Here is a 12,911-nt window from a genome sequence, read left to right on the forward strand (position 1 = left end):
ATGAGATTTGATTCTGTAATAAGTTTCTTAAATGTAAGCATTTTGCAATGGCATGTCAGTTTGCAGGGTTTACCATAATTGATTGCACTGATTTATGTTACTCTAAGCACATGTGTTTTTCTTGGTTTTATTGGCCATGTTTTAGAGTTTCGAAAAACTTAGTTTTCTGGCACATAATTTGAATATATAATAATATTCGGCATTAATTCAGATATAACTGACTTTTGACTTGCTGATGGTTAAGGGAATTTCTTCAGCTGATGTTTTAAAAGGCTGGTGGAATTGATGTCAGGCATTTTTCACAAAACTTGATTACAGATTTGTTACTGGATTAATTGATCAAACACCTCTAACAAATGATTCCTGACGAATTTAATTAATCAGAACAACACTAATTAATTCATTAATAAACAATATTATTTTTTTTATTTGTAGATACACAATGTATGTACTGCTTTTGATAGATGTACTCTGTTTTCAATAATATAGGAAATTCCTGACATTATTACTGCACATGGTACGATTTGCTAATGCTTGATTTTGATTTATTTTCCAGCGGCGATACGTATCCGTTCAGGATGCGTTCACATTCCAGACGAAGTATTTCATCTGATTCATTTAAAGATGACCGTGGTAAGTACAAACATTGGAAAAAATGCATCATATTTAATGAGATTTTATCTCTGTCTGATTTGACATTTAGCAAATATTGTGTAATGTTTTAACTTTCAAAGAAATATAAGCCAGTTAATACTACAGTATCTATACTGTCAATATTAAATAATCAATATAAACATGAGTTATAAATAATCTATATAAATGTGTTCTTAATATCAACAACAAACTGCAATAAATAAAACACACCAAATTTAATTCAATTTGATAGTTATCATTAATGAGTTGTGTTAGTTTTGTAATTTTGATGTTTGATTTTAATCAAAATGCAATTAAACTAAGTTCAATTATATTAAAGATTTAATTAAACTATTTTTCAGTGTCTGACTATAAACAAGTCAAGTCTGGGACATTTCCTCGAGGATTTGATGTTTCACATGCTCCTGACCTTGATGGCAGGATGACTTTTCCAAGGTCAGGGAATATGTCGGGTCGGCGGCCGGACATTGGTTCCAGCAATTTTCAGAGTCGGTCCACAATTTCCCGGGGGAGTGAAGGAACACTTAGCACAAGTAGCAGTAGTAGTGGCCTTCCCCCTGATCCTGACATGGACTCTCCCGAGGGGAGACTCAAGAGGGGAAATGACTTGGATAGTCCCATTTATAATTATTCAGATTTATCATTTTCTAAGTGTAAGTATTTTTAATGTTTACTGAAGCTATCAGAAAAGAGTAAAAACAAGAAGATATTTTTACAATATGGTAAAAGTTGTATGAATGAATTTATCCCAGTATTGCAGGTGGTGATTACAGTAATGATGTGTATGTTTGGCTGTATTGATGGTTACATTTCCCTTGTTACGTGTATTTGTAGCTCCACGAGCACCAAGTAACTGGAAGAAAGGTCATCGATTAGGGTCGGGATCCTTTGGTGAGGTGTTCGTGTGTTATGACAAAGACTCTGGTCGAGAATTAGCTGTCAAACAAGTCAACTTAACTCAGATGAATGCTGAGACATCCAAGGTATGTGTTCCTGGTCGGATGTCCTGTCATCGTCTCTTTAGACTCCATTTTGTTTTCTCTGTACAAAGAAAAAGGGAATAATTTCAAATCAAATTATGTCTTTGTAATTCATAATTACCAAAAGATGATTAGATTTCCTGAGCTTTTTGTGTATATAATAGTAAATGTTAAATAAGAAGAAAAATATTTATTTTCGTTGTTGCCATCATATGATGTGTTAATTTGGTTTTACAGGAGGTGCGAGCATTGGAGAATGAGATCCAGTTATTACGCAATTTTCAGCACGAGCGAATTGTATCATACTTTGGCTGTCACCAAGATCATAATCTTCTTTCCATTTTCATGGAATACATGCCTGGAGTAAGTCCTTATCTTTGAAGTTTTTATCCAGCCAAGCCCGGAAGTCTGAATGATCAGCTAATGCCACATTGTGGTGTCTGTCAACTCTACACAATTTCTCCTAAATATCCATATTCATGTAGAGTCATCATATTCAACTAGCACTTTTCTAGGATCAATACAAATACAAGGGGGATGGAAAACAAGCTAAAAGCGTATATTAAATCCTTTCCTCTGTTACAAGTTATTGCAATTCACATAATTGATGACATGGACAAAACATGAAAACAGTATGACAGATTTATAACATATATTAATGGATACACAGTGAATTTAACATTGACCATTACCAAGTAAGGGATATATCATAAGAAATAAGAAATTGTCTGTAAGAATATATATTTTTAATGAGGAACAAATAGAAATAGATATATTTTGACTAGCAGATAGATGTGATGAAGGAGGGGCAGTACAGGTGCATTCAATAATAATATTATTTTTTTCAGGGTTCAATCAAAGATGAGCTGACGAAATACGGCCCGTTAATGGAGAATGTGACGCGGAAGTATACACGTCAGATGCTGGAGGGGTTAGCCTTCCTTCATAAAAATGTCATTGTTCATAGAGATATCAAAGGTCAGTAGGTCAGGAGGCTAATAATTACAGGGGTCAAAGATATGTACTAAATAGGTTAGCTATCAAAAATAATTATTAAGGACAGTTATTTCAGGGTTCAAATTCAATGCTTAAAGAGCTATAACTATTACTTGAGTCTATTGGAAATATTACAGAGATCAATCGTTAAACCATGCACCCCTCTATGATGAGAGAAATATCTCCCTATGGGAATATCATAAGATATTGGAATAGGAAGAGCTAAACATTTATAAGTAGCTGGGGTCATACGTTAGATATTTAAAATGGAGAGTGGAGAAACTTCTGCTTAAATTTTAAATTTATTAGAAAACATTTTAAGTTATTTAAATGTAAATTGGAGTAATAAGCATACAAACATGTGATAGCATGATGTTTCAGACTTTAGAAATTAATTCATATGGATAGATTAGATACCAAGAATTTGAAATCTGGTTTGATAAAATGGAACTGCATGGTGTTTGGGATCTAACATAAGTTTGTTTTTGTTTTCTTAGCTGCCAATGTATTACGAGATTTACAAGGAAATATCAAACTAGCGGACTTTGGGGCCAGTAAGCGGCTCCACACCATTTGTAGTGCTACCGGTTTTAAGTCATTTGTGGGAACACCCCACTATATGGCTCCTGAAGTAATCAACGGAGAAGGATACGGCCGCAAGGCTGATGTGTGGTATGTATGTTAGAAGGGTACGGCCACAAGGCTGATGTGTGGTACGTATGTTAGAAGGGTACGGCCACAAGGCTGATGTGTGGTATGTATGTTAGAAGGGTACGGCCACAAGGCTGATGTGTGGTACGTATGTTAGAAGGGTACGGCCACAAGGCTGATGTGTGGTATGTATGTTAGAAGGGTACGGCCACAAGGCTGATGTTTGGTATGTATGTTTGAAGGGTACAGCCACAAGGCTGATGTGTGGTATGTATGTTAGAAGGGTACAGCCACAAGGCTGATGTTTGGTATGTATGTTTGAAGGGTACGGCCACAAGGCTGATGTTTGGTATGTATGTTTGAAGGGTACGGCCACAAGGCTGATGTTTGGTATGTATGTTTGAAGGGTACGGCCACAAGGCTGATGTTTGGTATGTATGTTTGAAGGGTACGGCCACAAGGCTGATGTTTGGTATGTATGTTTGAAGGGTACAGCCACAAGGCTGATGTGTGGTATGTATGTTAGAAGGGTACGGCCACAAGGCTGATGTGTGGTATGTATTCTATATAATGTTAGAAGGGTACGGCCACATAGAATTGTGTTCACTTCTCCATACTAAACTTCTGATACCACACCATATTAGGATTCTGTTCACTCCTCCATACAAAACATTGTGATACCAGGCCACATTTGTTTCTTTTCATTAACATTCTCATTTGTTTATGATTTACAGGAGTCTGGGTTGTACTGTGGTAGAAATGATATCAGGAAAACCCCCATGGTCGGAGCTAGAGTCTATGGCAGCCATTTATAAAATCGCCACCGCAGAGCGACCAGAATTTGAACTTCCTCAAAGATCATCAGAATTTAGTCGCGAATTTTTACGTTTGACTTTTAGACGAAATCCACTTGAAAGACCAAGTTCGGAAGACTTGTTACGGCATCGCTTCACGGCTGGCTGATGATGATCGTCGCAGTAGTTCAGCACTGTCTATCAGGGGCAGGTAACTCCCTCCAGAATACCGGTACATGCCTTAATATCACCCGCTTCAGCACATCTCTCTAACAGCTGAGTTGTGGTTGTTTCGACTACGTGGATTGGTAGTTTTGACAGAGTCTCAGCGTCCTTGTGATGTGTGGTTACAATAGAACCACAAACTACTGGAAATGAATGCCATGCCCATCAAAGTCTTTCATTTGTTCAAAGAAAAAAGAGCATCATTTCCAGTTGTGTGCAGATGGATCACATGCCTAAAAAGGAATCACATCTCCTAAGTGGGCCTGTCAGTTTAGCCTTACTTCAAGACCTGAGAGAATAGAACAAAAAATAATTGGAAATCTTAGCGGAATTCGGATTATGTACGGCATTTTATTTTGTGCTCACCTTAGATATTGTATGAAATCTGGAATTTTGAAGTTTGTCAAAAGGAATGTAAATGCAGATGTAGACACCGTCAGGTCTGAGTGAAAGGATTAATAATAAGATTTCATCATGGTGAGGAAACCAGAGGAAATTCAAGGGAATATATACAGGCTCTTTAAGGCACTGTTTGACATTGTGCTGGTTCATAAGGCACTGAAGATATTGTGAGCTCTGACCTATATGACCTTGGTGTGACCTTCACACGACCTTGTCTCAGAAAGACACTAGGGTTAAAAGGGTACACAACTCCTGTGGGGTGAGAGACAGATTGCTGCAGTCGTACACTAAGAGTATTTAAACATCTTATTGTCCCAGTGTTTAAAGGAAGATTTACATTATGATATGTAAAACTGCAGTCACATGACCCCAAAATATAGATACTTTATATCAGAAACCTAAAAGTTCATTCCAACAAAAAGGAAAAGTGTTTTCATAATTTCAACTTTCTTGAGGAACCATTACAGTATAGAACCATTGTGAAACAAGTTATATCAACTGATTTGTGAATTAGTAACTCTTCTTGGCACATATGAAAGCAGGCAAATAGCGTTACAGTGTGGTAAAAATACTGACCACTTACTTTAACGGCATTCTGTATCATGTGACCATATCCACCGGATCGGTGACATGCTGCACTATCATTGCTGACACTGAATTTACCAACACACTGTCATATCTGACACATCGATCCGTTCCCTACAGTGTTGTCGGCAAAGTCAGGTTTACTGTACCAGGAGTTAGTTAAATATATTTTATACTTTCATCACACACAACCAATAGTGATATTATGATGATCTAAAACAAATCTGTTTCCTATTTCTTTAATATAGTATCCAAAAAAAAAAATCTGCAAAATTGATTAAATTCTTTGAATTAAAGCTTGCCCTGAGAAGCCTAAGTAAATGTCAAAAAAAAAACTATTTGATAATTGACATCAATATCAAATGTTAGCATTGAAAAGCCCATAATATGAAATCAAGAAATGATCGTCAACTTAAGATTTTCTGATGTAAAAACGGTACATTTGATATTAGCAGTCAGAGCCTGAATTGGAAGATTTTGGTGTCAATCCTGATGTAGAAGTATATGTTTGGGTCATGTTGATTTAAAGTTTGCAGTATTAAATTATTCCTACTAGTATTACATTAAGATGGTATTAACTTGGACGCTCACAAATACAGTAGGGTCAGCTGTCACAGGTGTTAATGTGGACAGTGGTCAAGCTATCTCATATTTACAGGTAAAAATCAAACTGACAGATTATGTATTTTTCATGTAATTCAGTTACTAAGCGTTTTGATGGTTAGGAACCAACATTTTACATGTCATGTATGTTATAGACACACATATATTTAACATTTTTGAAGTTGATGTAATGATGTCAGAAAGTTATTATTTTAAAACCAGGATATATTATATGATTAGATACATATTAACTGATGAAAGTCTCTGTTGATTTCCAGGTTAATTATCAAAGCTCGTGTAAATTTCCAGCTTAATTATCAAAGCTCGTGTAAAAGTCTCCCTTGGAAATATTGTTAAATATGGATTAACTTGAATATATTCTTATGTCATTTAGCTAAAACACAAAAAATGGAGTGTAGTCTAAATAGACCGTGTAGCGATTTATGTTGAGAACACACACCTGGTTTTTTGTGTTGAATCTCCATAAAACAAAAAAATATCTCCCAGTTAATCCATATAACTTAATCTACTTAGCACATTGCTATATCATCAATTCAAAAGTGACATAACAAACAATTACTTAAGCATTTATGTTAATGGAACTCATTTTCAACATTAAGTTTCTATAAATGACTTAAGCATTTATGTTACTGTAATGGAACTCATTTTCAACATTAAGTTTCTATGAATGTCTTAAAGGAATGATCATGTCCAAAAAATAAAAACCATAGAAATTTCCTTTGTACATAACGTGAACAAACAAATATTGGTCAAGATACCTAGAAGCTATAATAATTATTTTGCTAGTTGAATTTTTTTTTAAAGATTTCATTTTATAAGTTCATCTGAGTAATGTAGTAGTTATGAGTTTAAAGAAGTTTGGTACATGTTGCATATATTAATATAGAATTATGTATTAACAGAATTAGGATCATGACAGTATGATCTGTATGTTTTGTTTTTGCTTCTAAATACAATTTGAAATAAAGTTTGACGTAACTTGGACTCATTATTTCCCTGTAGACAGCTGGCAAGTTTTAATTTTGAGCGTCCAGTTTCTTGAGTATGATGTAAAAATGTGATAAAAAATATTCATGAATATGTGAGTATGTATGTGTCGAATCATTGACTGGTGATGTGATAAGGAGAAAATCAGTCGTCATAGCTACAGGCTTGTATATATATCTGTTAATTGTACAGAGATGTATGTCGTCATCATCGTCGACAGTTATATCTATTGATAACACTGTTGTGATATTATTAATTATATATATACATGATTATATACATACACAATATATATATACATATTATACCTTTAGAAGTATACAAACGAACATGTACATTAATTATTTAATGTACTTTGACCATATGAAATCTTCTGTGTTTTGTTTTGTAACTAAAAATCCCCAAACCGATCATAAGATCGATCGCACCAAACCATAGCGAGTTGACATTGATCAAAGTTCCCCATGACATGCCCTAATGTGTCATATGTGTGTGTGTCGTTCAAAGTTTATGAGGTTCACAAAGTGATGATTGCATGAGTATTTATGATATAGTGCTAAGATTAAAATTATAATGTAGGCTGTGTATGTTTTTGAATTTCATTTTTATTGAAAAATAGATTTTATTTGGACACAACCTTTTCACAAGAAAAATACTTCAATCTATTGTATGTGATCATATGTGGGCACCATTCTTTGTGATGTTTTGGCCAAACATTTACACTTTTATAGAAATTTATGTAGGTTAAAGAGAAACCTTGTTATACTGTCGCCATTTGGTCAACGGAGATTTAGTTTTTTTTTTTAGTTTGTCAATGAACGGATCATGAGGCCATCAAACATGATATATATAGCGGGAAATCAAACATTTAAAAAATATTGTTTTGGTTTCATTCTGATTTTTAGACACATGTATGGCATCTAGTTGTTATTTGAACAAGAGAACTATTCTGAATTTATTGTATTTGATAAAATTTTATGTCCCCCCTTTTTACCTGAAAATTTCAATATATTATAAATGATAAAATATGAAATATTAATAAGTGAATTTATGGCCTTATTAATGCCATTAATTTTGTATTCCCATTTTTGAATGAAACTGATCATCAAATAATGAGCTTGTTTTGGTTACTTAGGGAGTGAATTGATTCCCTTATCCCTGTCCTGTTTTACCCTCCACAGGGTACAATGAACCATCAACATGGCCTTAAATCTAATTGATGTCTTAATAGGTATTAGAATATTGGGAAGAGTTAGCAGGTCATTTGAGGGTATATCAAGGTATTACTATTGTCACTGGGTTTTTTTTCTTTTCACATGTACTAAATTTTATTTTAGAATTTTTTTTTCTATATTTCAACTACATTCTCATTGAAGTGCAAACAAAGTGCCTCTGTTTTCAGATTTAAGGTTGATATTTTCACCAATAGTTAAGAATAAATAAATTGTGTATGTGTGAAAGAAAGTTTTTTGTAGAATTAATTTTAGTGAAATTGATATAACAGAAATACTGTGGTTAAGTATTTATTATCTTACTGTTAATTTCCGTTCAGATAAATACAGTAAGAATTATCTTACCAGTACTTTCCGTTCACATATATGCAGTAAAAATTATCTTACTGGTAAATTCAGTTATGATAAATACATAAGTAATGGTCAGTCATTGTTATTCAAATTTCTGTTAATCTTTGTTAGATAGTTTTAGGTGTCTTAAAATGTATAGAATGACATACAAGGTATTTGTTTCCCAAGTTTTGCTTAAGTATTTTAAAGTACTGAATTGTTATCTCTATGTACATGTGTTCAGATACAAGTTTAAAATACTGTCAAACCTAAACAGAATTTCAGTTTTAGTTTGTTATGAATTCTTTCTCGACTTGTAATTTTAATTGGAGATTTTTAACCATGTGCTTGTTCATTTACCCACGTCTTCCTAACTGACATCCCAAAACATCAGCTAGGAGATACAGGCCAAACCTGTACTAGGAGCCAGTCACAGACTGCTGTGTGATAACTCACCCTGCCATTTTTGTGTGTATGATACGTTTATACATTAATGATGCTGAATTATACAGGGATAGAAACATGGACTTCATTACAGCTGTGGATACTTCAGTGTTGTTTTTACACTTTTATATGAATAATTATATTATTCACATTGTTCTATTAATACTTTGTTGTTCTTGATAGCCTCTACTCCAAATTATTCTGTTTTATCAACATTTTATATCGGTCTGCGTCGGTTTCTTGATGCCAGATCAATATTAAAAAAAACAATGAAACATCAGAATGATTCAGACCAAATCACCTCATTAGCATATTTAGGTAAGTTTTTCAAGAAGTTTACCCCTGGGGTAGATAAATTTTTATTGGGCATATTTTCAGGACTTGAAATCACTGAAGATATATTACTTAAATTAAGTTTCAGGATTTTGAATAATAATGATTCAAAGACATTTATGATTTTAAATTATAATGAAAATTGTATTAAAAAGAATTATTAAGATATGTTTTAGAATCAGACTATTAGAAAATATAAAGGATTGAAGAAACTTTTATTGAATAGTGAAGAAAATGTTTCCCTAGCATCCAATTGCTATATGGCTTTCTTACAGTGAACTCTAGTAATTTACCTAATAAAGTTTACACAGAATTTCTCATTTTCACATGATGTGATTAGGTACCAGATGCCAGTATAGATTTCTGTAGTTTCATTATACATAAGTATTTATTGTTAATTTGTCAGAAATATGCAGTGTAGTGTTCATGAGTTTATGTTGGTGTTACACTTGAAATAATGGCCAAAATACCACTGCCCCTAGATTTTTAAGATATAGTGCCACACAAATTCTTTGTAGTAATTTTATCTCCCCGTCTGTACATTAACACAAAATTATTAATTAGTTCAATCTGCTTTGTGATGTCAATGAGCTAACTGGCTTTGTGTAAAATTAAAATACAATGTACACATACTATTATTGATGAAAGTTTTGTAAAATATGAGATTTGAAATGTAGTTATCACCAGTAACGTGCACTCATACTTCCAAATACCAGCAGTAAATACGATGTGAATAGCCTTCTTTCTTTATAGCTATGATTGACATTCTGATAACAGAATGGAGAACCACTTGTTCTCTACTTCATCACATATACACACAATATCTCATCAAAGGTGAGCATTTGACGTAAATTTCATATTTTGGAGATATGAGCCACACAAACATACTTTCTCTATAGAACTAAGACTCCAGCCAAACTATGAAATACAGACCTGCCAACTACTACTATTTTATAGTAATCTTTACTATTTTGTGGTGGTCGTTACTCTTTTTTCTCTCGAAATAGTAGCAAATTACTCTTTTTGATGCAATAGATTTGGCAAGAATTGTTAAGAATTACTCTTTTTTTGCTCAAAAATGGGCCAAATTACTATTTTTGAATTTGAAAGGTTGGCAGGTCTGGAAATATCTAAACAGACTTTCTCCATAGAACTAAGACTCCAGCCAAACTAAAAAATATCCCAGGTAAGCATTATTGGTTTTAACTCTTTTTTTTTCCTCATTTTTTTTATATTTTTATTTTTCAATGTTCACATAATGCATGATAACATAGTCATAATACATTGGTTTTAACTTTACCAGAAATAAAATAGTCAGTTCCAACTCCAATATTGTTAATTTGATAAAATTGAACATGATAAATTGAAGTTTTGTTCTAAATGGTAAATCATAAATGTCTTTATTAATTGTTTTAATATTTACGTGGAATATTGGAAGTCTGTAGTAATCAAGTCAGGACACAGTGGCATTCATAGGCAATGAACTAGTACTTGTACTATAATGAATTCATGCATGCATGAATGCAACAACATAGCTTAGGTTCACATAGAGCATGACTTTTTTTTTTTTTTTTTTTTTTTAATTACAATGCATAAATATATGCATGAAGACATGTATTTCTTACAATGCTGAACTTTGATCTAATTTTGAAATCTATGCAATGTGGCCTAAATCAGGGTGTTTAGAAATGTCTGGAGACATTACCTCTGGCTTCTCTCTTAGATTTTTAATTACTCATGCTTTTATGAAATTTGTATTGTTGTCTGTATTGTTAAAGCTTCATCGTGTGGTTTAATGAGAACCTTATTATTATAAATGAATTTCCTTGTTAGCACTCTTTTTACAATTAAAAGTCTATTTTATTGTTGTCGGTTACAATGACTTTGAGGATTTTATAAAAAAGCTTAAAGATGTGTGAATGTGATAAAGCTGGTGTGTAAATTTGTACAGATTACATGGTCCTGATTTGTGAAAATACACTTCAAGACATTTTAATATTTAGCTCTTGTTTTTCAGTTTAACCCTGCTATTTTATGTTTTTTTTTATGGAAAACTCTGATCACTTTGCTTTGAATATGAAACTGTATGATTGTATAATTGCATGATCACTTTGCTTTGAATATGAAATTGTATGATTGTATAATTGTATAATTATTTTTGTCAACTAAAGAAAATATAATAGGAATAAAATCAAACTTTAAGATTCAAATATAGGTTTGGTAGGCAAAAATCTTGAAAAATGATGTTATAGATAGAAAATAGACATAAATATTTAAGGTTTGGAATGAATATTTCAGAAAATTTAGATAAGAATTTGTCTTTTCTTAGATCAGGACCTGGTGATATGATTATGTGTGTGTATATATTTATGAAGACTGCTGAATGGATACCTGTTGATTGTAGGCCTGTATGTGTCATTAAGATTAGGTGTTACTATGTATAGATGATAATAAAGTCTAACAATAACATTAACAATGTCTGTGTTTACATTGATTTTGTTTGTTAAAGCTATATGTTACTTTATATAGTTAAAACACAACATGGGCATTGCTTCTCACTAAAAGGCATAATATAGAAATATATCTTATTAACACCAATAATTGAAAGAAAACATTAACAGTGCATAAATGCGGAAAGTTATATACAAAATACAGAGGCAAGGCGCAATAGAATTCTTCAGGATTTAATTAATGATTAATTCACTTTCAAGTATTAAAAGATAAAGGAGAAGCATAAACTTTTGTAGTGTGATAATATCGTAAAGATTGAGCTTTGGAATTTTATTAAAACATGCGAAATCATGTTTTTGTTTCCAATTGATGATCATACTTTTTGTCAGTGATGTGCTCAGAGTTGTCTCCCTTTAGATTTTGTAATTTTGAATTGGAAAAAACAACAACAATTTAATTGTTAGACTTTGAGACATGTCAGCAATATTAACTGAGGACTATGTAAGAAAGATGTTCTATGCTGCCTTTTAGATGTAGAACTATTGTGGAAATGAAGATGCATAAAACAATAAGGTGGCATATAGCTTAAGAAATCTGATAAAGCTCCCATAAATTATACACAATAAAAGCTCAGGTAGAGCCTGATTAAGAACAAATTTCAATTGAAGATGATTAATCATTAGTAATATTTTATATTAAAAATTTAAACAAGGAGATTGAAGCTTTGTGCACTATCTGGTTTAGAATGGATCCATTGACCATTGATGATGTAAAGTTTAAAAAAGTTATGTCAAATGTCCCTAGTGATTACAGCTGTTTATGGTATTAAATGTCCTTATTTATGACTGAGAATCCAAGTACCGGTATATGGTAGACATGATGGTGTATGGTAGTGTGTGACAAAGTATGGTAGTGTATGGTAGTGTGTGGCAAAGTATGGTAGTGCTGTACAGAGCGTTGAAAAACTGTCTGTCCTCATTTTTTGTGATGGAAAGAATTTCTGAACACAAGATTACAAAACAAAAATTGATGGAAGGGAGATAACTCAAATATAATTTTGTAGTCTTTATTTTTGTTTGATTATGAAGAATCACAACATCTTACATGTGATGAGATGTTCTTTGATAAAAACTCAAAGATGTAAAATATGTATTAATGTTAAAAGGAAAGCACTGTCAATTAGACATTTGTTAAGAAATTTGGATGAAAAGTTCAAAATATAA

General features: G+C 32.5%; 1 protein-coding gene across 1 annotated transcript in view; it reads left to right on the forward strand.

Moving 5' to 3' along the window:
* Nucleotides 1-10,310, forward strand: part of LOC117318167 (mitogen-activated protein kinase kinase kinase 2-like) — an 83,454-nt gene extending 73,144 nt beyond the window's left edge. The window contains exons 9-15 of the mRNA XM_033873187.1: nucleotides 557-633; nucleotides 996-1,307; nucleotides 1,489-1,637; nucleotides 1,872-1,997; nucleotides 2,483-2,612; nucleotides 3,128-3,302; nucleotides 4,016-10,310. Coding sequence (XP_033729078.1) covers nucleotides 557-633; nucleotides 996-1,307; nucleotides 1,489-1,637; nucleotides 1,872-1,997; nucleotides 2,483-2,612; nucleotides 3,128-3,302; nucleotides 4,016-4,244 — 1,198 coding nt within the window. The 3' untranslated portion in view covers nucleotides 4,245-10,310. The remainder of the gene's footprint in view (nucleotides 1-556; nucleotides 634-995; nucleotides 1,308-1,488; nucleotides 1,638-1,871; nucleotides 1,998-2,482; nucleotides 2,613-3,127; nucleotides 3,303-4,015) is intronic.
* The last annotated feature ends 2,601 nt before the right edge of the window (nucleotides 10,311-12,911 follow it).

The sequence above is a fragment of the Pecten maximus genome, chromosome 19 (assembly GCF_902652985.1).
Source record: "Pecten maximus chromosome 19, xPecMax1.1, whole genome shotgun sequence".
NCBI lineage: Eukaryota > Metazoa > Mollusca > Bivalvia > Pectinida > Pectinidae > Pecten > Pecten maximus.